The 26439-nt window shown below is 36.6% G+C and overlaps 1 protein-coding gene across 16 annotated transcripts in view; it reads left to right on the forward strand.

Moving 5' to 3' along the window:
• Positions 1-804: 804 nt before the first annotated feature.
• Positions 805-26439, forward strand: part of LOC113111629 (band 4.1-like protein 3) — a 31856-nt gene continuing 6221 nt past the window's right edge. For 4 of the 16 annotated variants that reach the window (XM_026276667.1, XM_026276685.1, XM_026276675.1 and 1 more), the window contains exons 1-15: positions 805-908; positions 10566-10711; positions 12103-12207; positions 12292-12334; positions 12417-12492; positions 13122-13340; positions 14452-14539; positions 17437-17481; positions 19186-19338; positions 19428-19525; positions 20505-20680; positions 21126-21301; positions 24734-24799; positions 25094-25267; positions 26131-26202. In XM_026276667.1, coding sequence (XP_026132452.1) covers positions 821-908; positions 10566-10711; positions 12103-12207; positions 12292-12334; positions 12417-12492; positions 13122-13340; positions 14452-14539; positions 17437-17481; positions 19186-19338; positions 19428-19525; positions 20505-20680; positions 21126-21301; positions 24734-24799; positions 25094-25267; positions 26131-26202 — 1725 coding nt within the window. In that variant the 5' untranslated portion in view covers positions 805-820. The other 12 variants (XM_026276695.1, XM_026276702.1, XM_026276660.1 and 9 more) reach the window with 10 other exon arrangements.

The raw sequence follows: 26439 nt of genomic DNA on the forward strand, positions 1-26439 counted from the left end.
GTGTATCTATTAGAACGTTTTATATGTTTGTTATAAAATGACATCCATGTTTGCTGAAATCACGACTAGATCCTGAGACTGGATTTAAAGTCTTTGTCCATGTAGGACAGCACTGATATTCATGTGTTCAGATGTGATAAACACACACACAGCTCACATTATGCAACTCTGCACATGCTGTTTTGTACCTTCACTCATTAGTAATGAGCAGATGTTACACAAAGGGCAATAAGTGATGTATAGCTGAGGACTCAGGTGTGTAGATTCACTGTTTCAGGTACTTTGTTCTGATTCTGGGTTTGTATCTGTTTGATAGTTTTAGCTGCTACATTAAAATAAAGTTCTTTGAGTTAATATCGTGCTGCATTGATCTTCTGAGTGTTAGAAATAGATTTATCCTGACATCTAGTGGAGAAACATGGTTAGTGACACTCTTTTTCCGGATCTTCTGTAACACACAAAGATGTCTAAAATATGTCAACGATGCGATTGATTGCATGTTTCTGGTTTTTGTTTTTATAAAATACATTGACAAATAACAATATACAAATAATAATTATTAAATTATAATTTAAATGTAATTATAAAAATTTATTTATTTATAAAACATTTAACACATTTAAAATATAATATATTAACGAACTATATATTTACTTATATATTTAATTTATATATAAAAAAAAAAAAAAAACAGAAGTCACTGATATGACGCCAGGGAGGAGGGATTATCATCGGGGCGTGGTTAAGACGCCAGCGAACCAATAGCAGTAAACGGGGGCGTGTCCTTCCCGCCCCAGCCGTCGCTCAAGGAAACTTGTGAATGAGAAGTGGCTCTTCAGGTGAGAGAAGCTCTTTCTTCTTCTCGAGTGTTTGGAGTTCAAACAGGATCAAAGGATCGTCTGAGTCAGGTGATATCGATTTCCCACAGTTCAAACACTTTGCCTCGTAGTTTACTAACGCATTTGAGGAATTATTTCATCTATGATGCCATTGTGTAATTATCATGTGACATTAGAAACTCAGCTAACCTTTGCTGTTAAGCTACAGAAAAAGATGTACTTCCAGATAACTAGAATCGTCAGATATAATGGACTTATGTTTCTAAACACACACAAACTGGATTTAAAATGACTGACATGTTTTCAATTACTGATAAACTTTACATAAAAATCTTGATTCAAGCTTTAAGGTTTTGCTTTCAATATTTTTAATCGCCTTGTTGAGACTAAGTGTCTGTTAGTAGTATATTATTCCTTTGATTGTCATGTAGTCTCAGTTACTATGAGCTCGTAACAGCGGTGTGTGTGATAAATCATCAGAATGTTGTATTTGATGGCATTGCAGGACACAGTAGCTGTGATACTGGTCTAATGCTTCATCTGTCTCTTTCTCTTTCCTCTTTCTCTACGGGCTCGTGGTGATCCGGACGGGTTTGTGCGCCGCTGGTGAGTCACTTTCCAGAAGAAACACTCTTTCTTTCTCCGGCCTGCGGTCAGCAGATATCTGTGACTTCCCACAAAAGCTCCTTTGATGTGTTTGTAGCACAGGAAAACCCCAAATCTGCCAGATTATACTGGTTCAGGTTGACTCTGACACGGGTTTAGTGTTAGCCACAGCCGATGGTCAGATATCAGACAGCTGATGCTTTATCAATCTGTCCCTGATCGAGCACAGAAGGAACATCTCCAGAGGGAAACTGATTCTGAGTGGTGTGATCATCGCAGAGGTTGTTCATTAATGGAATATGCTTTTGTTAAAGCCATCATTTTGTAAATATACATGTTACATAGTGAAATTTGTGATGAAAAACTCCTTCATCCAATGATAATATACAGAAAATCCACCGATCAGAGAGTCACGGCCAGGACACTGTGCCAAAAAACACATAATATCTGTTATACATGTATGCAAATTTAGGAATGAATGTACAATTGTCTGTGTGTGTGTGTGTGAGAGAGAGAGAGAGAGAGAGTGAGTGAGTGATAGTTGTGTGTGTGCGCGCCTGAGTGTGTGTTCGTTTTAGTGTGAGCGTGTGTGTGTCTGTGAGTGAGTGAGTGAGAGTGTGTGTGTTTGTGCCTGAGTGTGTGAGTAAGTGTGTGTGTGCGTGCGTGCCTGAGTGTGTGTGTGTGTCTGAGAGAGAGAGTGTGTGAGCCTGAGTGTGTGAGTAAGTGTGTGTGTGTGTGCGTGCCTGAGTGTGTGTGTGTGTCTGAGAGAGAGAGTGTGTGAGCCTGTGTGTGTGTGTGTCTGTAAGTGTGTGTGTGTCTGTGAGTGAGTAAGTGTGTGTGTGTGTGTGTGTGTGTGTCTGTGAGTGAGTGTGTGTGTGTGTGTCTGAGAGAGAGAGTGTGTGAGCCTGAGTGTGTGTGTGTCTGTGTGTCTGTGTGTCTGTGTGTGTGTGTGTGTGAGTGAGTAAGTGTGTGTGTGTCTGTGAGTGAGTAAGTGTGTGTGTGTGTGTGTGTGCCTGAGTGTGTGTGTGTGTCTGAGAGAGAGAGTGTGTGAGCCCGAGTGTTGTGAGCCTGTGTGTGTGTGTCTGTAAGTGTGTGTGTGTCTGTGAGTGAGAAAGTGTGTGTGTGTGCCTGAGTGAGAGTGTGCCTGTGTGTGTGTGTGTGTGTGTGTGTGTGTGCCTGACCCTGTGCCTGTGTGTGTGTTTGTGTGTGTGTGCGTGCCTGAGTGTGTGTGTGTGTGCGCCTGAGTGAGAGTAAGTGTGTGTGTGCCTGAGTGTGTGTGTGTGTGTGTGTGTGTGTGTGTGTGTGAGTCATCTCTGTGTGACTGAGACTCTTCAGAAAGAGGAAGTGATGCTGTTCTCTGGTGTTCATTTCCTCTCTGCAGGTTTATTGATGTGCAGTTGTGTTTCTGTCTTCATGTAGTGATCTCTAAGAAGCTCTTCTGATTAGAGACCGTCTGCTTCTGATAGCGCTGCGTTCAGGAGATTGATTTGCAGTCGTCTGGTTTTCGTCACTGTTACAGAGTTTGAGTCTATGATCCGGCAGATTCGGGAATATCAGGAAGAGTTTCAGTGGGAAGTGACAGGAAGTCGTCAAAGCGTTCGTAACCTCGAGTTTCTACAGTAGCTGTGTGTTTCTCTGCATGAACTGGGATGACATCTACACACACTTTCACTTTTTACAATGACATTATAAATGCAATGGTTTAAACCTGTTAATTGGTTAACCGCAAGTTCATATATACATATATTACATATATATGTAAACACAGCTGCTGATATTTTTAACTGTTTCAGTGAGATCTTCCATTTCTAAAACTGAAACCTGTTGGTGGAAGCAGAAGTGAAGCCCGTTGTAGCAGATCTGACTGTTTGACCGTCAGCTCTTGGGGTCAGAGGTCACGTGGGTGTGTCCTCGGCTCTGTTTATCAGCTGATAAGAAGTTTAAGTTGCACCGCTGGCCTCGTAGACTTTGCTCGCTCTTATTCGTGCTCATCTTGCACTTTTTCAATCCTCGTTCCTGAATGTTGGTCCGCGTGAGCGTAATGTGAAGCTCAGCAGAAGTGTGACGGCACAGACCTCGTCTCTGATAAAGACGCCTCAGATTGTGAGACGTATGAAGAGTCTCTCGCTGGGTGTTTATAGTGAGATATAGTCTTAAAAACTGATTTCTGATGAGATCCTGCTTCATATCACACAACATCACATGCTTTTACTGAGAAACCTGGAATCAAGGGTCATGAAATGTGAAGTATGGCTTGCACACTTTATATGTAGCTGTCTGGACTTTTTACATTTAAACAATTTTTAATGTAAAAACGGTTTTCACTGTTTGTGCAGTGCGGTCATATTGTGCTTTAAGATCATATGACGTGTCCTGAAACCCGTGCAGATTCACCGCTCACACCTTCCACATTCATTCTCTGGACTTTGTGTGTCATGCAGAGTTTGTGAATCCAGTTTAAGCTGGCCATGATTTACAGTCATTCAGCTACAAGCTACTCACTGAGTCAGCATATGTTGAAAAAAGTTATTTCATGTATTTTCATTATGAGTAGCCTTTTCAGGGATTCATTTCATTTAATCGCTTAATTTAGATTTACAGGAACTGATTTTGCTTTAATATCAGTGCAGAGCAAATCATTGTGTTTGATCAGAATTATATGCATTGATGAATTGTTCACATTAAGTTTGTGAACATGAATTAGATTCATGCATTTAGCGGAATCAGATGCTTTTATCCAGTACAGCTTACAAAAGGGAAATTAAAACTATTTGTCAAAGAGCCAGTGATATTTATAATATGTGCTAAATTTATGTAAAAAAAAAAAAGGACATTTATTTTGCATACAGAAACTTGAGCTTTAAGGTCTTTTTGCGTTGTTTAATTCTCTTATAATATCATTAATGGTTTTTTTTGTGAGTTATTTTACATTTCAGTTATGATTAAGTTTTTTGCATTACAGTAATTATTATTATTTGTTTTTTTGCTTTACAATAGTATGCAATTTACAAATGTGCATAATTGCCATGAAAATAATGTTTTGTTTAAAAAAGAAAAAAACACACAATGGACTTAATTTTCTCTCTTTTTTTCAATTGACTTATTTAATTATTTTGATACATTTATGCATCTAACAGATGCTCTTATCCAAAGTGACAAAAACAATTCGTCAGGAAGCAAAACAATGCCAAGTTTATTAGACAACCAGACTAGGTAGCAATAAGCTAGAATTATTTGGGTTTTCATGTGGAAAGCTCTGAGGTTTTTTCCCAGAGAAATGAAAGGGAGAAACTGTAACTGGTCTCCAGCTCAAGGCGAGGGAGGAACCGCTTCCCAGCGAGTGCAAACTTGTCTTTTCTCTGTTATTTTGGTGCGCTGCCATCCGTTATTGAGTTACAGATTTCCTTACACACACTGTTTTACTGGATGTGTGTGTGAGAGGGGCGTCACTCGACTGAAACCAGCTTTCAGACACTTGATCAAATCACTGGAGTTCACTGTAGCTGATGTAAGCCAAATGAAAATGTGCTGAGAATGTGCTCAGATCAGTTTGTATTTGTAGAAATGTAGCACTGCATCAGTGTGTCATCGGTGGATGCTCTGCAGTGAATGGGTGCCGTCAGAATGAGAGTCTGATAAAAACATCCCAATAATCCACAGCACTCCAGTCCATCAGTGAGACAAAAGCAAGACAAAACCTTTAGCAGATTTAGTTTAATGCCCTTAAATCTGAAAACAGCTCCACCCAGGAGCCTCCATCTGTTCAGAGCGGAGTAAAGGATCATTCAGCGTGTCGTAGAGGAACAAAGCCAGCGGTCCTCCGCTCTCTAGGGCTGAACGCGAGCTGAGGTTTGTGTGAAGCTTTAAAGCGTGCAGTTAAACAGACCTCAGTGCCTCCAGAATGACCACAACGCTTTATTTGTGTATGGCCATGTGCAGATCTGAATTTAGTGCTGTTGCATGGATATACAGTGACCACAGGACACACAAATACACTTAGAATATCAAAACATTATAAAGAGAAAACATCCTACAATGTTTGAGAAACACTGATAAATAAACAATAGAAATTGCAAATTGGGTTTTACAAAAAAAAAAAAGTGCATATGTGTATATATATATATATATATATATATATATATATATATATATATATATATATGTGTGTGTGTGTGTGTGTGTGTGTGTGTGTGTGTGTGTGTGTGTGTGTGTTTTGTTTGCTAAAAGTAAATTTTAAATAAATAAAATGTGATTGATTTTAATTAATTATATTTATATATATAAGTAAATGAATGAGTAAATTTTTATAAAAAAAACAGAGCACAATAAATAAATAAATGGAGACAGTATTTTTTCAGTAGTTTTACATTTCAATTAACTTTAAATCTTTAGCTTATAAATAATCCTTGTTTTTTCATCAGTAAGATGAGAAATATTTCAACCTTTAAACTTTAGAAACTTAGGTTTAGAATATTTTTACATAATAATCTTATCATTTTAATTGTATAATAATAATAATAATAATAATAAAAATGTTACTCCTTTTGCTTTTATGCAAATGAAATTTACCCAGTAAAATAATATGGTTCACCAGAATTTTCTTTTTTTTTTTATACAAAATGTATATTTTACACGATTCCTCCTGCGTCACAGCTGTTTGATCTCCCGCTCTCAGCTGTTACGTACAGTGCGTGCGGACGGTGACGTGAGTTTAAATCCTCCGTCCTCTGCGCGCGCGCTCCCGGTTACCACAGTACCGCTGAATAGAGCGGAGTTTTCCTCTCGCTGTGGCCGCTGTCAGACACTCCGTCGTCGGTGAGAGAGGAGCGCAGAGCCCGAGGAGCTAAACCCCGTGGCGCGTACGGTAACGTTCACACGTCTGTATTGATTTCCAGTGTTTACAAACGCGTTTGATTGACATGTTTTCCTATAGTGGCACTGTACGTTCAGAATGAAGTAAATCTGTCGGTTTGCTCGGTTCAGTGGCGTTTATGGTTTAAAAGGCGCAGCAGCGAAACATCTGCGCGTTCAGTATAATAATATTACCGTCGCGATTATTAAATATTACAGATGTTTTATGAGGACACATATAGGACACATAACCTGATTCCTGCTCTGTGAAACACAAAAAATGGGCTGAGATGAGAAATACAGAAAGCTTGGGATTTTGATGTATAACTTACATAATATTTTGACGCGTCCGTTAGTTATTTTTTGCCGCGTTTTGTGCTTTTAAATACTCTGAACGCTTGACAGATTTGATCCGTTTTGATGTGGAAAAAGGCGGGTCGGTATGAATTCGGATTAACACACTATGGAAATTACTCAGGAACTTCTAGAACATTTCACAGAGGATTCCAAAAAAATAGTAACAAATTGAATTAGAAAATTGTAGAAAAGTAGTGGAAAAACTGAAATAATATTACATTATAGTAGTATATTGTTTTAGTGTCCTGGCCCCGCCCATCTCGAATCCTCATTGGCCAAATGATGAAAACATTTTAAGAAAATGTAATACTTAAGCCTGTTCACATCAAGAACCTTAAAGATTTATTCAACCGGATCTCACAACAGTTCGTACATATTCAACAAGGTGGCTAATTCGTACAAATTCATACGGTCCTAACTTGTACGAATTCAAATGATTTGTGTAAAATAGTATGTAATTTTTTTTATGAGTTGGCAAATGAGGTTGAGTGAGGTCATACAAATTAAGCAACTTGTAAAATATATATGTTTTTTGTATGAATTTATAAGGTGGATTCTGATTGGCTGTCTTTGTTTTTTTTTTTTTTTTTTATTGTTTATCAGCTGGAAGAAAAACAATTCTGAAAGTGATTCCATCATCAAGTAATTATCCTAATTGAAATCAGGAATTTTTTGTTTTATCAAATCATGATTGGTCTTACACTCTGTTTACATTAATAATGCAGTGAGACAAAACTAGAGGTTCACTAGTAAAGCAGCCGTAGTGCGGATGACTTTGTTGATTTGACTTTGCAAGTTTGGATCATGTTTCTTGAATTCCAAAAGTCACTTTTTGAATGTAGTTGATTGCAAATCAATATTCTGTATTGATCCAGACACAGGGGACTCTGTGTGTGTGTGTGTGTGTGTGTGTGTGTGTGTGTGTGGGCAAAGTTTCTTCACAAATGTGTTGTATAACTTGATTGGCAGTATGTTTATTACAGGTTGAAGTAAGTTTCCCACTAAATGATGGTAGTTTATGACTCGACCTTTAACCCTACTGATTACAAGTATAGATTTTTAACCACTACCCCACAGAAACATTTTCTTGTTGAAACGTGCAATAATTACATTTTTTTTATGTTTAAAAAAACCTAAAACCTTCTGATCACCAATGCTGCATTTATTTGATTAAAAATACAGTAAAAATTGTGAACTATTATTCTAATGTAAAACATCTGTTTTCTGTGTGAATCTGTGTTAAAGTGTAATGTATTTCTGTGATGCTCCGCTGTATTTTCAGCATCATTCCTCCAGTCTTCAGTGTCACATGATCTTCAGAAATCAGAATAATATGATGATTTACTGCTCAAGAAACATTTCTGATTATCATCAATGTTGCACAATATTTTTGTGGAAACTGTGATGCATTCACAGATGAACAGTAAGTTCAAAAGAACAGCATTTATTTGGAACCGAAATCTTTTGCAATGTCTTTACTGTCACTTTTTTAATAAATGTAATGCATCCTTGCTGAATATATAAAAAGTGTAAAGGGAATAATGGTTTCTAATGAGTAATGATGCTGAAAATGCAGCTTTGATCACAGAAATAAATTCAATTTTAGCAGATATTAATATAGAAAACAGCTGTTTTAAATTTTAATAATATTTCACAGTTTTTACTTTATTTTTGATTCAATAAATGCATTCTTGGTGAGCAGAAGAAAATCGAATCCAAACTCGATTTAATTTATTTCCTGTATTCAGTCAAACTCAATGTGAAATTGAATGATAAGGAGTTTAACACACACCTAGAGTTATCTGCTCACAGACGGCTCAGACTGCCTCTCCGTTGCGTTTTCAATGAGGTGGAAGTTTAAGCCTTTAAGAAGGTTTAACCCATCTGTGCCTAGTTAATGTGTGTGAGGTCAGGACGGGTCGTATGTCTCCAGGATCTTCTGCTTGGACAGGTTTACACACACTCGTTGAGAGCGACAGGATTTGGTTTTGCTCACAGCTCGGTGTGTTGGATATATATGCATGTATTTTATTGCTCCCTGAAGCGAAATTCCAGAAATATTCCAGAAAGTGAGTGAACTGTTAGCCGTCCTTCTGAATTCATGAAAAGAGACGGCGTTTGTGTTCTGTGCTCGGCTGACATCTCTGCTCTCGTTCTGAGATGTTCGCTCGTTTTGTTCCCGTGGTTGTGGTTGACCTACATTTCTGCACCAGGCCGTTAAAGTTCAGGAGTCAGTCTGACAGAATGCAGTCACAATTATTCCAGAATCCAGCGATGGTTTCCATCACTGTCAGAGCCCTGAAGAGAGATTACAGCACACTCACACAGCCTAAGCAGTGCTGAACCGTGCTCTCAGAACACGCTTTAACGGCAGTCTGTGTCTGCGACTGCGTGCTTGGAGTTCCTGCTAAATATAAACTCCTGTGTGTTCCTGTGCTCGGATTCCCACATGAACAGTGTAGTGTCTAAAGATGGCACCCTGAACAGTTCTGCTTGTGTTGTTCCAGTGTAACTGGCCATGAAGACGGATCCAGACAGCAGCAGGTCAGAGCTTCCCTCGTGTTCACCTGCTCTTCATCAGTATAGTACGGGGGTCGAAAATACCCATTTCTGATGAACCAATGTCAGTTGTCAGGTCTCTGCTGGTTTCATTCGATGCATGGAGAAACTTGATGAAACGTTATTAGTATCGGCTCCCGTTCAGTAAATCACAGTTCTTATGAAACGAAGTCTCCGCTTTCAAACCTGTGAGTTTTATCACCTGCTCTTTAATGTGTGCTGGAGATCATCTACTAGTTACAGCAGCAAATAAACAGGAATCGATCAGCTCATTAAACAGCTTGACATCAAAATGCATTTTCTTGCTCCTAAATGCTCGAAAATTAAACTTTTTTGCTGACATTTGCTCTGAAGCTGTCGACTAGTTCTTCCTGATGTTATAAAGCGGCGAGTCTCAGAAAGCTGCTCCTCTCTAGAGCTTTCTCTCTGTCATCATGAGGATGTTGTGGTGTATAGAAGCAGTATTAGAGAGACATCGGGATGGGTTTTCAGATGTAACCCCAGCCTGAGTTTCTGGAGCTTTCTAGGAACTAGGTGACTGAGATTATGTGATGTGTTTTAATGATGACAATCTATTCATGGGAAAGTGCTGAAATAAACCTGCATGATGAAAATAGAATATATATATATATATATAATATATATATATATATATATATATATATATATATATATATATATATATATCTTAAAGAAAGAGAGATTTTCATACCTGCATACTTAAGAGTTTAAGTTCATCTGTTTCTCTATGTTTCAAGTAAAATATTTATTTTATTTATGTTATAGATTATTTTTAGATTAACTAAATAAATATCTATTTGTTTATTAAATCAGTTTAATTTATTATTTAATTAAAATTATATGAAATATATCTTTTTAACATTATAACAGTTTTTAATTGGATTTAAATTCTACATTAGGTCAGAGTTGGTATAGTTAACTTAAATCATAAAAAAATGTTGCTTGAAATAAAATTAATATTTAAAAAAACCTATTTTAAAATTAATAAAAACTACATAGACATATAAAAAATAATAATAATAAACAAATGTATAAAACTAGTAAAGACACAACCAAATTAATCAAACTGTGAATTAAAATAAAAAAAAACATTTTGTAATCACAAGTACATTTGAAGAATGTTTTATAGAATTGTTTAGTCTTTTGTCGAGTTTTATAAAATGTTTTTGATCATGCTGTATTTGTTTTTGAAGATATATTTTGCATCTGTCATGTAATAGTTTATGAAGCTGATAACGCAATCAAACTAATTAAGAAACTGTTAATAAAACTGTAGATAAGCTAAATAAGGCTGCTTTAGATCTGATGCTGTGTTTGTGCAGGGTCAGGCAGAGGTCAGATCAGCTGATCAGCAGCAGCACGAGGAAGACTACGTTTCCCAGAAGTCTTTGAGCAGCAGAGGCAGGACTCAGAGACTGAAGGTCATGGAGTGTAAGGTCAGACTGCTGGACGGCTCAGACTACACCTGCACCGTGGAGGTGGGTGATGAGGAAGATGCTCATATTTATTTATGTATTTTAATTTTTTTTCAAGCTAAGAATTGAGATTTCTATTGCATTTTTAATGAGCTTGTTAGTGTTTGCTCAAAAAATATTATCTGGTTTATATATCAATATGACTAAAATATTTTTTATTACAATGATTATTCTTATAAAGTAAAAATATTAAACAAAATAAGAATAAATATATTAATATTGTAATACTATTGTACATACAATTGAAGAAGAATGTTTAATCATTTATTCATGTTATAATTTCTTCATCTTTAATACAATTGTTATTCATTAGTCACACTAAACCATATTGCAATATTTTTTTAAGAATTATATTATTATTATATTATTATATAATTATATTATATTATTATTAATGATTTAGTTGTAATCACATCTAGTGTACAAATGTCTTGCCCTCAGGTTTGAAAAGCGTGGTGCATTACAGCGGCGCAGGATCAGATGTTTATGGTTTATGAAGGGCTGGAGAACACACTCAAACACTCTTCCACGCATTTATTTTTAGCTGACTCTTCTTTTAGTGCGAGCAGGAGCAGCATACCAGAGCTGACTCTCTGGATCTTCAGTCACACACACACACACACACACACACACACGGAACAGAGCTGCTCGTTGTTCCTCTGTAGCACTCATAATAACATGTTACTCGTTTGGAAACATGATAGATGCTTCTGTCTGTTAAATAAATAGAATCAGAAACTAATTTGCTTCTGAAAGTCTGAACAAGTCAAGAAGAGATGTTCATTACTAATGCACTTTCAGTGCTGTGGGTTTACTCGTTGTTTACCAAATAAAACAGGAAGTGCATTAAGATTACAAAAGTCTAACTGGGGCTAAATGGATTTGTTCATTTAATAAAGAATTAAAATCACAATCTCTTGGTTTGGGGAAAAATATTATTTTTTTCTCAACCCCAAAAATTATTTTAATAAAAAAAGTTTTATTGTTATTTATTTTATTTGAATTGTTTTATATATATTAATTGTATTATATATCTATTTTATTTTTTGCATGTATTTATTTGACTGTATTTTTATTCATGAGATCATGTTTCATCAGGCAACTAATTAAAAATGTAAATTTAGTAACTTACAAATAACTTTTTATTTAAAACCTTTTTTTTTAAGTATTGAACAGAAAGAAATATGTTGTGTTTCCTTTTGGGCAAAAACTACAGTGGAAGTCGATGGGAACCAAAACTATTTGGTTGCCAGCATTCTTCTAAATATCTTCTTTTGTCTTCCACATCAAGTCATTCAGGTTTGAGGGACCTGAGGACGAGGAGATGATGACAGAGTGATGATTTTAGGCTGCTCGGTCCCTTTAATGGATCTCTGTGTGTTTGTGTTCAACAGAAACGAGCGAAAGGTCAGGTGCTGTTCAGTAAGGTTTGTGATCACCTGAATCTCCTGGAGGAGGACTATTTCGGCATCACGTACCGGGACGCTGAAAACCAGAAGGTGTTTGTCAGTCTTCTTCCTCTGAACTGGTTTCATGTTCTCTCAGCCTGTTTTTCAATGCAGAACCTCCTGCTTTTCCCACAGAACTGGCTGGACGTTTCTAAAGAGATGAAGAAGCAGATCAGCAGTACGTCTCTCCCTCACACACTCCTGCTTTGTCTCCATCCAAACCTCTTCAGGTTCTTACCGGAAGTTCTTGTGTTTTTCAGCTGGTCCCTGGAACTTTGCTTTCAACGTGAAGTTTTATCCTCCCGATCCATCGCAGCTCTCTGAGGACATCACAAGGTCTGCTTGGATCATAGTTCACTAAAACTAAACCTTTAAAAAAGAAAGAAACAAATTAAACATTAAGTAAATACATTTTAATATATATATTTGTTTGTTTATTTGTTTGTTTATTTTGTATTATTATATATATTTGCTCTTATTTGAGTATTATTGTTATATTATTATTATTATTATTATTTTATATATTGAATCCATTTTCATTTTATTTTTTTTTAAGTAAAATTTTTATCTGTGCAGTTTTTTTTTAAATATGTATGTCGTTTTTATACATTTTTTTAAAATTGTTATAAAAAATAAATGTATTATCTAAATATAAATGTAAAATAAAAATAATAACAAAGTTGCTAAAGCAAGATTTCTCTTTTTCATTTAATTTAACTTGATAAGCTAAAATTTAAATAATGCTAAATAATTAATTAAATTACTTAAAATAATTGTATTAATATTTTGAATTTTTTTATATTGTTTAATGTTTTTAATCATTAGTAAAAACAACATAGCATTAAAAAAAGCATAATAAAATTACTTAAAATTTAACCAAAATTAAAAATAATTCAAATTATAAAAAGAAATAAACTATAATTGTATATCAGTGATCTCTCTCTCTCTCTCTCTCTCTCTCTCAGGTATTTCCTGTGTCTGCAGCTGAGAGATGACATTGTTTCTGGACGCTTGCCATGTTCTTTCTCGACTCTCACAGTGTTGGGCTCCTACACGGTTCAGTCGGAGCTGGGAGACTGTGACTCTGAGCTGCAGGGGTCCTCTCATCTCAGTGACATGCGTCTGGCCCAGAACCAGACCAAAGAGCTGGAGGAGAAAGTGCTGGAGCTCCACCGCGGATACAAGTGAGATTCACCTCATCATCAGAGACTCTGTGTGACGATCACACGTCCGGATTAACAGTCTCTTCAAGAAACTATTATAGATCTATTATTATTTTGAGTTTGGTTTTATTTTACATGTATGCATTTAGCAGACACTTTTATCCAAAGCGACTTACACTGCATTCAAGCTAATGATTTTCTCCTAACATGTATTCCCTGGGATTTGGACCCACAACCTTGCGCTTGCTAATGCACTGCTCTACCAGCTTCAGGAACAGTTCTACTTAACTATAATAAACCGGCTTCAGAATCACCATCAGTGTTATGTTAATATCGATTATAGTATTTATTTTAAAACTTTTATTTTTATTATTATAAAAAATATATATTTTTTGTAATTTTAGTACTTCATCTTTATTTTAATTACATAAGTAATTTTTAAGAAATGTTTAAGTATTTCTTGTAGTATTTTATTTTATTTGATTTTTAATAGTTTGTTAACAATAATTCATTTCAATTCATCTACCAGTGTTATTTTTATAATTTATAGGATTGAATTGACTTCTATTAAAGGTTTTTCTTATCCATATTTTTATTTCAGTTTTAATTAATTTAAAATAAAGAAGTTTGAGTATTAAATACATTTTAATACTTAGTTGCCAAGTCAATATTAAAAAAAAAATTCCTATAATATTTGTATTTAATTTTAATTTCTGCTTTGTTTAAATGAATTAAAGTGATGTTTCTCAGAGTCACTGGTCAGTGTGAGTCAGTCATTGGTGGAGAGCCGTTCGGACGAGTTCATAGAGCTCAGTGTGATAATTGTGCTCATTAATGATGAACGGGTCAGTGTTCGATCACACAGAGACTCACTGAGCCCCTCTCTACCCACAATGCCCTGCTTTGTTTACTGATACAAAGACAGAGCACAACAGACTGTGTGTGTGTGTGTGTGTGTGTGTGTGTGTGTGTGTGTGTGTGGACATCTACACGTTTGAGCTGCTGAAGTCATCTATCATGTCGTGTAATTAAAGAATTAAGTGTTCAAAAGTCCACCTGTAAACACACGGCTTCTGTTGGTGTGTGTAAACCAGTTAGTTTATCAATAATACGTGTGTGTGTGTGTTTACAGAGGAATGAATCCTGCTGAAGCTGACATGTTGTTCCTGGAAAACGCAAAGAAACTTTCCATGTATGGAGTCGACCTGCATTGTGCCAAGGTAAAGTGTGTGACAGAGAGTGTGTGTGTGTGTGTGTGTGTGTATGTATGTGTGAGAGTTTGTGTATGTATGTGCGTGCGTGAGAGAGAGCGTGTGTGTGTGAGAGAGAGACTGTGAGAGACAAGTTACTTACTTGAGGCCACGAGTTGCTTATCTTGAGGCCACGAGTTGCTTACTTGAGGCCACGAGTTGCTTATCTTGAGGCCACGAGTTGCTTATCTTGAGGCCACGAGTTGCTTATCTTGAGGCCACGAGTTGCTTATCTTGAGGCCACGAGTTGCTTATCTTGAGGCCACGAGTTGCTTATCTTGAGGCCACGAGTTGCTTATCTTGAGGCCACGAGTTGCTTATCTTGAGGCCACGAGTTGCTTATCTTGAGGCCACGAGTTGCTTACTTGAGGCCACGAGTTGCTTATCTTGAGGCCACGAGTTGCTTATCTTGAGGCCACGAGTTACTTATCACGAGGCCACACACACTTACTTGAGGCCACGAGTTGCTTACTTGAGGCCACGAGTTAACTTATCTTGAGGCCACGAGTTGCTTATCTTGAGGCCACGAGTTGCTTATCTTGAGGCCACGAGTTACTTATCACGAGGCCACACACACTTACTTGAGGCCACGAGTTGCTTATCTTGAGGCCACGAGTTGCTTATCTTGAGGCCACGAGTTGCTATCTTGAGGCCACGAGTTGCTTACTTGAGGCCACGAGTTAACTTATCTTGAGGCCACGAGTTGCTTATCTTGAGGCCACGAGTTGCTTATCTTGAGGCCACGAGTTGCTTATCTTGAGGCCACGAGTTACTTATCACGAGGCCACACACACTTACTTGAGGCCACGAGTTGCTTACTTGAGGCCACGAGTTAACTTATCTTGAGGCCACGAGTTGCTTATCTTGAGGCCACGAGTTGCTTATCTTGAGGCCACGAGTTACTTATCACGAGGCCACACACACTTACTTGAGGCCACGAGTTGCTATCTTGAGGCCACGAGTTGCTTACTTGAGGCCACGAGTTAACTTATCTTGAGGCCACGAGTTGCTTATCTTGAGGCCACGAGTTGCTTATCTTGAGGCCACGAGTTGCTTATCTTGAGGCCACGAGTTACTTATCACGAGGCCACACACACTTACTTGAGGCCACGAGTTGCTTATCTTGAGGCCACGAGTTGCTATCTTGAGGCCACGAGTTGCTTACTTGAGGCCACGAGTTAACTTATCTTGAGGCCACGAGTTGCTTATCTTGAGGCCACGAGTTGCTATCTTGAGGCCACGAGTTGCTTACTTGAGGCCACGAGTTAACTTATCTTGAGGCCACGAGTTGCTTATCTTGAGGCCACGAGTTGCTTATCTTGAGGCCACGAGTTGCTTATCTTGAGGCCACGAGTTGCTTATCTTGAGGCCACGAGTTGCTTATCTTGAGGCCACGAGTTGCTTATCTTGAGGCCACGCCACGAGTTGCTTATCTTGAGGCCACGAGTTGCTTATCTTGAGGCCACGAGTTGCTTATCTTGAGGCCACGAGTTGCTTATCTTGAGGCCACGAGTTGCTTATCTTGAGGCCACGAGTTGCTTATCTTGAGGCCACGAGTTGCTTATCTTGAGGCCACGAGTTGCTTATCTTGAGGCCACGAGTTGCTTATCTTGAGGCCACGAGTTGCTTATCTTGAGGCCACGAGTTACTTATCACGAGGCCACACACACTTACTTGAGGCCACGAGTTGCTTACTTGAGGCCACGAGTTAACTTATCTTGAGGCCACGAGTTGCTTATCTTGAGGCCACGAGTTGCTTATCTTGAGGCCACGAGTTACTTATCACGAGGCCACACACACTTACTTGAGGCCACGAGTTGCTTATCTTGAGGCCACGAGTTGCTATCTTGAGGCCACGAGTTGCTTACTTGAGGCCACGAGTTAACTTATCTTGAGGCCACGAGTTGCTTATCTTGAGGCCACGAGTTGCTTATCTTGAGGCCACGAGTTGCTTATCTTGAGGCCACGAGTTACTTATCACGAGGCCACACACACTTACTTGAGGCCACGAGTTGCTTACTTGAGGCCACGAGTTAACTTATCTTGAGGCCACGAGTTGCTTATCTTGAGGCCACGAGTTGCTTATCTTGAGGCCACGAGTTACTTATCACGAGGCCACACACACTTACTTGAGGCCACGAGTTGCTTATCTTGAGGCCACGAGTTGCTATCTTGAGGCCACGAGTTGCTTACTTGAGGCCACGAGTTAACTTATCTTGAGGCCACGATTTGCTTATCTTGAGGCCACGAGTTGCTTATCTTGAGGCCACGAGTTAGTTATAATTTTATTTTGATAAAGTGGGACCAGGGGGCTCCGTATGAATCAGAAGATACTGTCAGCACATTTTCACCGTGTTTTTTTTAGGAGCACAACTGTTAGACTCGTTCATAATACCTGTGTTTCTTCTGCAACACAATATAATTTATTATTGTGCCATTAATATAGAACTCTAACCCTTGATACATTCAAAATCTGTTTTCTATTTTACATTTTCATTCATTAAAAAATTAGAAATTCTTAGAAATCTCAAGTTGCACATGAACCACACAAAAAAACAAAGAAATGTATGTGTGTGTAGTGTTTATATATGTATATAGATACACAAATAGATGTGAAATTTTATTTGAATATGTGATTGTATGACATTTATCAGAACATATAGTCTAATCATCTAGATAATCCTAACATAAACGCATAAAGGGACTCAAATACATTATGAGGATTAAATGCAACAGAAGATTTTGCGCAGCAGCTCATGATCATGAAGAAACGATCTCTCGCTCTGCTGTTCTGATTGGCTGCTGCAGCCCATCTCTCTCTCTGTCTCTCTCTCTCTCTCTCTCTCGCCCCTCCTCCACTGGTTCAGCTGCTCGGGAGGCTGTTTGATTGTTTAGCAGCGGTGCAGGAGGAGGTAAGATGCTGTGCATGTGTGTGTTTGTGGATACGTGTGTCTGAATGATGCTGTGAAGGTCTCCTGCATGTCTGTGATCGTTATTCAGTGTGTGTGTGTGTGTGTGTGTGTGTGTGTGTGTGTGTGTGTGTCGTACTGCAGTGCATTGTTCCACCGTATTGCAGCTGCAGTGCATTGTTGGTGCTCTATATCGGCTCAACACGAGCGTCTTGCAGCTTCATGCACCTTCATTGTGAATGTGTTCTCCATTGTGAGTTCGTTCGGTGTGATGCGTCACGGTCCTGTCAGCGCTGATGGTTTTCTTGCTGAGTCACGCTGATGCTCGTGCTGGTTATTGATTCGTTTGATCGTCTTCTGCTGTATTCAGTACAGTATGAAAACAGAAGACGAACTATCGATCAGTGAACTATCAACGAAACCTCGGTACATCATAAATTGGTCCTACCAGGATTTTATTGTTAATTAAAACTTAAACCATAAAAAAAAGACATGGTCATTACTTAGATTTTTTTATTTTATATATATATAATTTATATATATATATATATATATATATATATATAATTTTTTTTTTTTTTTTTTTACTTAAAACCATTTGAAAAATGTAAAATTGTTGTGCTTTTGTCATTTTTATTTTATATTTTTATTTATATTTAATAAATTATTATTTCAATTTTAGTGATTTTTTTGTTTTACAATATTTTAATGGTTGCCAAAGTAACATTTTCATTCAGTTTAAGATTTGGTAATTAACTGGAGAAAAAAAAATCTATACAAACATAAAAAAAAACAATATAATTTTTAATTGTTTATAAATATGTTCTATAGCATTTTCTTTTTTTCATTTTAAAGTCTTAATTATGTTTTTGTTTTATAGTTATGTCCTTTTTTATTTTTTGAATAAAATTATTTTTAACTGAAAATTATTTAACAATTTTTTTATAAATACAATTTATTTTATTTCATGTAATTGCCAAGGCAGCATTTCTCATTTTCATTTAGTTTAAGTAAAGGTATTAAAATAATGACAAGTAAATAAACTAAATAGTACCACTTAATATAAAATTATATACACATTAAAAAACAAACAAGCAAAAAATTATAAATAAAGGAATTGTGAAAATCTAAAAATAAAATCTAATTTGAAAAATTAACAAACTTTATTATGTCAACGATGCAAAAATAGCACTAGGATTTTATGGGTTATTGAAAAATTTTTAAAAGTAAAAATCTTTTAGTAAGCGAATGTATTTGACTATTTAAGTGCAATAAGACATGAAAGAGAACTTAGTTGAGTCTCACATGCCGTGTGACAGACGCTCAGAAAACACTATAACAGAAGTTTAAACTAATGTGATGATGATTTCAGAGCGATAGACATGTTAATCAAAACCAAACAGATGTTTTTTATCAGAGTATCTGTCATAGGAGCTGTAAAAGCTCCGCACTTTTTGGAAAAGGGGGCGGGGAGCAGCAGCTCATTTGCATTTAAAGAGACAGGCATTATCAAAATGATAAAATCTATGATCCATGGGGTATTTTGAGCTGAAACTTCAGACACATTCTGGGGTCACCTGAGACTTATTGTAGAAAGGGGCATAATAAGTCACCTTTAAGTAATGGAAATTTCCATTATGGGTTTAGTGTTAGCCTAATTTGCAGTTCCTGATACGGTGAGTGTTGTGATGTGTGTGTTTCGGTCAGGATTCAGAGGGTGTGGAGATCATGCTAGGAGTTTGTTCCAGCGGCCTCCTCGTCTACAGAGAGAAACTACGCATCAATCGCTTCGCCTGGCCCAAAATACTCAAGATCTCCTACAAGAGGAACAACTTCTACATCAAGGTTCGGCCGGGAGAGGTGAGATGAGATGAGATGAGTCTGTTCTTCAGATGGACCGCAGATAGTCTGAACCAGTGTGAAACGCTTGTCTTTGTGTTTTCACTCAGCTCAAACACTTCGAGAGCACCATCGGATTCAAGCTCCCCAATCACAAAGCAGCAAAGAGACTCTGGAAAGTCTGTGTGGAGCATCACACCTTCTTCAGGTCAGACAGAGTTCATTAATACTGAGAAGTTTTATTTCTTAAGTGTGACCCTGGAGTTAACAGTCTTAAGTCGCTGGGGTATATTTGTAGCCAAAAAAAACATTTTTTTTAAAAAAATTTAATACTAAATAGAATGTTTAAATACTGATATAGTTTTTATTATCACTGTTGATTTTAATTTTAGTCATCTGAAATTGGGTCTTTTTTTATATGTGTATATATATGTATATGTATATATATATATATATATATATATATATATATATATATATATATATATATATATATATATATATAATATTTAAATATTTTAGTTTTTATTAATTTTTGTTTCAGTTTTAGTCATTTTAGTACTTTAAACATTTAGTGTTATTTTAGTATCACTGAGATACTAATGTATTATTAATTACTTTAATAATATATTAACAGATTTTCCCTGTTAATTTTAAATTTAGAAATCTGAAATTGTGTTTTTATTATTTTGTTTTTGTTTTTGTAATAATGTATTTAAATATAAATTTTTATTTTAGTTTTAGTCATTTAAATATTTCGACTTTAAACATTTTGTGTTATTTTAGTTTCGTTGAAATTGTTCCAAAGTAAAACATTTTTCAGTGTAGTTTTTTTATATTTCTGTATTGTTTTTATCAAATATTATTTCAGCTTTAGTTTTTATTATTGTAGTTCATCAAGTTAAACTATAAACTGGTCAATTAAATAAATGTAATTTTTTTCTTATTTTTGTTTATATATGTGTGTGTGTTATCATTGACAAATAGTGAATAAAATAAAGACTTTTATTTTTTTATTTTTTTTTTAATTATTTTGTTCACACTTGCAAATGTGTTTCAGTTCTTATATTGGGATCATTTACAGAAAAATGTATAACTGCCATTAAAAGCATCAGACATACCTCGCATAAGTGAAATCTTTAAATGTCCTCGATCTAATTAGCGGTCTGATCCTTGTGTCCTGATAGGCTGGTTTCTCCTGAAGCTCCTCCCAAGCGCTTCCTGTCCTTGGGCTCAAAGTTCCGCTACAGCGGCCGAACACAAGCGCAGACGCGGCGAGCGAGCGCTCTGATCACACGAGAAGCGCCGCAGTTCCAGCGATCGGCCAGCAGGAGGAACACCGTCGCACCCAGCATGAACAGCAGTGCGTAACACCGCTAACTCACACTAACCAGCTACTAACCAGCTAGTCAAGTCCGTTTCAGAGCAGAATGATCTTCAAAACAAGTTTTTATTACAGCTACGATTTCAACAAATTGTAGTAAAAACATTATGTAGTAAAATATTGACATAAAAACTGCCGTGGATGTTTGTACAGATCAGAATTTGAATGTCGATTTTTAAATGCATTCGATTAATCTATTAATAGTTTTGTTCCAAATTTTTAATTTCGGTATATAATTAGTATTTATATAAATAATTAAGAATTTAATAATTTCAATGACATCATTATAACAAAGCAGTTAAAATGAAAAGTATTAATTGTGATTTCATGTTTTTCTTTATTAAAGCACAGATTGTGTTGTGATTGAAAATGTAAGTTAATGTGTTAGTAATGTTAATAATGATGTTGATGAATCTGTGATCAGCGCCAGCGACGGTCACCCGTGACGACGAGAAGAACGACAAACCCGCTGTTGCTACGGATGACCTCATCGCCATGGAAACGCCGGAGAAGAAAGCAGAGGAGATGAACTCAGTGGAGGAGGAGAATAAAGTCAACAGTGACGAATCAGAGCAAGCCCCGCCCCCCTCCGTCACCAAGGTAACCGTCAGATGATTGACAGCTTGACACATGTGATGATTACGAGGTTTGTTTCAGCGTTCACGCTCCAGAACATGAACGGGACCCTAAAATGAAATCAGATTTTTATTTTTTTCTCAAATTATTACATTTCTATGAATTTTTGCAATCAAAAAGGACATTTAATCAATTTAAATCATAAGAATTTTACCATTTGACAATATATATACATAATTTTAAAAGTAGTACGTAAGAAAATGTATATTTTTTTCTCAAATTCTTCCATTTCTATGCGTTTTATAACCTAAGCGGATGTCTAATCAACTTAATTCATAAAACCTGTACAATTTAATAATTTATTAAGTGTAATTTTTTTTTTTTTTTTTTTTTTTTTTATGAATTCAATTTTTTTTTGTTCAGTTAAATTTTAATGATTAAAAAGGATGTCATCAGTTTTATTGATTTAAAACATTTACAATTTAATAATTTATTAAAATTGTAACTATAATAGTGCCCTTATTAAATGTCTCTTTTTTTCATTCTATTTTATTAGTTCAATTAAATGCTAATAATCTGAAAGTATGTGTCATCAACTGAATTCATAAAATTTAACATAATATAAAACATAATAATTTTTCATTTATTTTATTTTTTTCCTCAAATTTTATTTTTTTCTATTTTGATTTTACTGAATTTTTCAGTTTTAATAATTTAATAAAAATGTATAATCAAAAAGTCTCTCTAATAATTGAATTCATAGAACATTGAAATCGTAAGCAATAATAGATTAGCTGAAACTGCTAACATGTAGAACGACGAGCAAACGTGTAGAAATGCATGAACATGCAGCAGTAGTTCTGTTTATCAAGCTCTTGTTTCCTGTCCTTCACTAACCAGCTTTCTTGCTTTTCTTCTGATCACACATTTTTGTGTTCAACCATGCATATGTTTTCATGCATGCACCGTTTTCTCCCATCATCCTCATCGTCATCAGTCGTGTCCGTACTCATCGGATCCGTTGGGATCCGAGCTCTCTCTCCCGTCTTCTCCCGTCTCGTCCACTAAAGTGCGCAGGAGACGCAGAGAAAGCAGCCGCAAGCGCGCTTCCTCCGTCAGTCCGGCCAAAACCACAGCGGGCTGCCGGCGCCGTCAGGCCCAAGCGGATCGTAAAGCGGCTCTTCTGGAGGAACGAGCGCTGCTTCTGTCCGCACGCAAGCAGAGACTGGACCAGAGCCGCAGCCGAGGAGGAACGCTCTTCTCCTTCTCTCTGCACCTCCCCGATCTGCCCTCGCTGCTGGACGACGACGGTTACCTGAGCTTCCCTGACCTCACCGAGCTGCGCTTCCTGCCCGAGAGCCTGCATCACTTCATGCCCATCAAGTCTCCCTCGCTCATCCCCTGCTTCCTCTTCATCTTCTTCTTCCTGCTGTCCACCTCGTTCTCCGTGCCGTACGCGCTCACGCTCTCCTTCCCGCTGGCGCTGTGTCTCTGCTATCTGGAGCCCAGGGCCGCGTCGCTCGGATCGTCTCTGACGCAGGGCTTCCAGGACAGCTCAGACGACGACGACGAGGTGTGTGTGTGTGTGTGTGTGTGTGTGGTTATCTGCCACCTCAGTCTACAGAGCGTCGAGAGTGTGTCTCATCTGTTAGTTCTCAGTCAACACATTCCATGGGATTATTCTCATCCTTATCATTTGGAGAAAGCACACAGCATGTTTCCACTGGGACCTTCCATAAATAGCATACAATTATGTATTATAATGCTTTTTAAGTAGGGCTGAGCGATTATGAAAAAAAAATTTTTTATTGTTGTTTCAGAATTCACAATTTCATTTTCAATTATATTTAAGTAGTCAACTTAAAAACGAATCTTAAACGTGAATCAAGTAATGTTTTCTTAATTAACCAGATAGTAATAATCACATACAGTTATATAATTTGATCTATTATATGTTAGTTGTATTTTTTGGTTGTTGTTTTTTTTTTGGGGGGGGGGGTAATGATACATTTAATATAAAAATATTTATTATAATGTATTATATCATTATATATTTATATGTATTATATGTTAGATTTATTTAGTAATGATTCATTTAATATTTAATTCAATAATAGTATAATGTATTATAACAATTATGTTATTATATGTATTATGTTAGATGCATTTATTTATTTATTTGGTAATGATTCATAAATAATTCAATATAATGTATAAATGTAATTTATTCCTATAAAACAACACAAATATCAAATATTAATTTTGTGTGAATGAATAATGAAAATGAATAATATTAGATATTTGTTATTTTATAGAAATAAATTACATGTTTTTAAAAATATATAAAAATTTAATGTGTGTGTATTTTATATATTATAAAAAGAATTTTATAAACTGTAAAAAATTATATTGAATTATTTATTTATTTATATATATATATATATATATATATATATATATATATATATATATATATATATATATATATATATATAATGAAATCTAATACAATCAATAACGACTATAGTAATTGAGTATTAGTTCAACTGCTAGACATTTCCACGTTTAAGACCAGCTAATTTAATAATACTGTAAGTTTATCTAATAGTTGTCACTACGCTCCTTTAAACATGTCATGGGACACTGCAGCGCCACCTATCTGTGCAAAGTGTCTGTTGTTTGTGCAGCTCATTTCCACTAGTTAGGGCATCGTTTACCTCTGTCTGAAGGAGACCAGAGCATTGCTCTTATCTGACGCATGTTTCATCGGTCGAACGTGATCGTTACAGTCTGACAGACGTTCTGTTAATGTCATCCTCGCGTGTCTGATGCGTGTGGAGGAATGTTTGCACATCTTTGTATGTATATCTACATGCTGTTCTCACGCATCACGTCAGGTTCATGATCTCCTCATCTGTGTTGCATCATGAACCTTCTTCACGTTCCCAAATGATCCTCGTGTAGAATCCTCTACTGATGTGAATAACATGAAGTTTTCCTTTTTTGCTGCGATCTGCGGTCAAACAGACCGACAGCGATCAAACCGACTTCAATTGTGATGAGGACTCGTCTGCGACTGAGGTGTGTCTGCGCTGTGCTCTTTTATTCTCAATAGCTTGTGCTTTTAATGAGTGTATAACATGCCTCACGTCCTCTCTTTCACCCAAACTCCTTATAGTCTGACTTTGAGGACAGCTTTGACCTGACGACACCGGTATTGAGACTCTATGGTAAACCAGTTTAAGGTGGTTTGATGGTCAGGATGAGAAACCAACGAAACCAGCAAAGACCAGCAAACCTCCTTAAGCCGGTTTGAAACCAAGACCCATCCATCATCACCATGTTTGTGCTTTTGTTTTATTAGCAAAACAATGAGTCACTGATTCATTGAGTCACTCGATTTGTTCAAAACCATTTTTAATGTTTTCCTTATTTATTTATTTTCTCTTTCTCTAGTATAGTTTCATAAAACGGATTAAAGGAGAGAATGTGTTTGTCAAGCACAGTAATCTCATGTTGGAGGTTTGTGAAGCATGAGCTGACGAGTGTTTGGGTTTAACAGCCTATGTGCCGTTTAATAACTATTATTGTAAGTTATAACTGCAGTGAATCTAACAGCACTTGATTCAATTTTAATCAATTCTAGTTTCACAAAAATTCCAGTTTGAAGATTACTTTTTTTTTTTCTGGAGTGTTTCAAGCCCTTGCATGAATTAAACAAGCAACGCAGTTATGAAAAGTCAATGACATTCCTTTTGGAATCTTTTTATGCCCCGCCCCATTCGATCCCTCCCTGTGCTGTGATTGGTGGGTCAGGAGACGGACACGCCCACAGCTCTAGTGCAGCATCATCTGAGCGTCACTGAGATGAAGAGGTTGTTTCTGCAGATGCGCTGTGAAGCGTCGGGTGTGAACGAGTGGGACAGAAGACTGTCCTCGTCTCCTCGACCGGACGACCCGTCTCTGGTCAAACCTGTACACTCACAGGAAGTAAGACCTTGACAGGAAGCACGTTTGCTTTAGACGTGAGATTTGAGTGACACTTCTGATCATTTAACAACAGAAATAGACAAAGCTGCACTTTAACCCTCTGTTCTGCCATTTTTGACGGCAATTTAATTTATCTTATTTCTTCAGAATGGTGCACAACTTGGGAAAGGAATTTAAAAGGTTTAAATGGCTCTGAAAAAATAGCCATACTTGTGGTTTTTACGGTCAAAAGTTACCTCGATTGAAAATGAATAGATGTGAATTTCATTGAGTGGAAATGTTTGGTACTGCGCTCTTTTGTGATATCAACTTCAAATTTGGAACACAACTTGCTTAGATTTATGGCTTGGATTTTCTGCCAGTTAAAAAGTAAAACATGTTTTGGAAAATGTGTATTTCATATTCAATTTTAAAAACGGTATTTTTGTGTGAAGTTTAAAAAAATAATTAGTTTCACTTTTTTCAGTTCTTTTCAGATTTTAGTTCACTTGAGTAACTTAGCTCTTTATTTGCAGCGTGTTGTAAAGACTAACTCGACTGGTCAGCCTGCTTGTGTTAAGCTCGTTTTGATTCATTATGAAGTGGTTTAACCCATTAAATCTCCTGACGGTTGGATTTGAAGCGTTTGTTAGGTTCTTAAGAAGATTACTTCTCTTGAGTTTGTGTGTGTGTTATAGTTTTTAGTTCAGTTTGAAGCACTGTTTTGTTTGTTCATCCTGTGTGTTTCACATCATGGCACTGATGATTATTCTGCATGATCACTCATTTTGTGCTTTGAGAGGCATTTCATTCCACCAACCGCTGACACTAGCTTAACGAACCCCTTTCTGTGATGTTTATCTGTTGTGTCTCTGTGTTTGTAGATGTCAGAGGAGGATAAAGCCGAATCTGAAGATGTTCCAGTGCAGAAGGATCACGCTGCTGATGGTGTGGAGGTCAGACATTACTGTTTATTACATCATACACACGTGTGTTCACTGCTCGTTTAGGGCTGTTCATTACTACCCTACAGTTACATTAGTTCATTGAAGTTTTTAAGTTGTAATTACCCTAATAAAGAAACACAAACAAATATACAACTGTGCCAATCGTGAATCGTGTTCATGATTTGTTTGTTCACACAGCCAGTGTGTTAAGTCACCAAGTTTAACACCATTCTGATGGTAAGGTCA

Source organism: Carassius auratus, chromosome 2, assembly GCF_003368295.1.
Source record: "Carassius auratus strain Wakin chromosome 2, ASM336829v1, whole genome shotgun sequence".
Taxonomy (NCBI): Eukaryota; Metazoa; Chordata; class Actinopteri; order Cypriniformes; family Cyprinidae; genus Carassius; species Carassius auratus.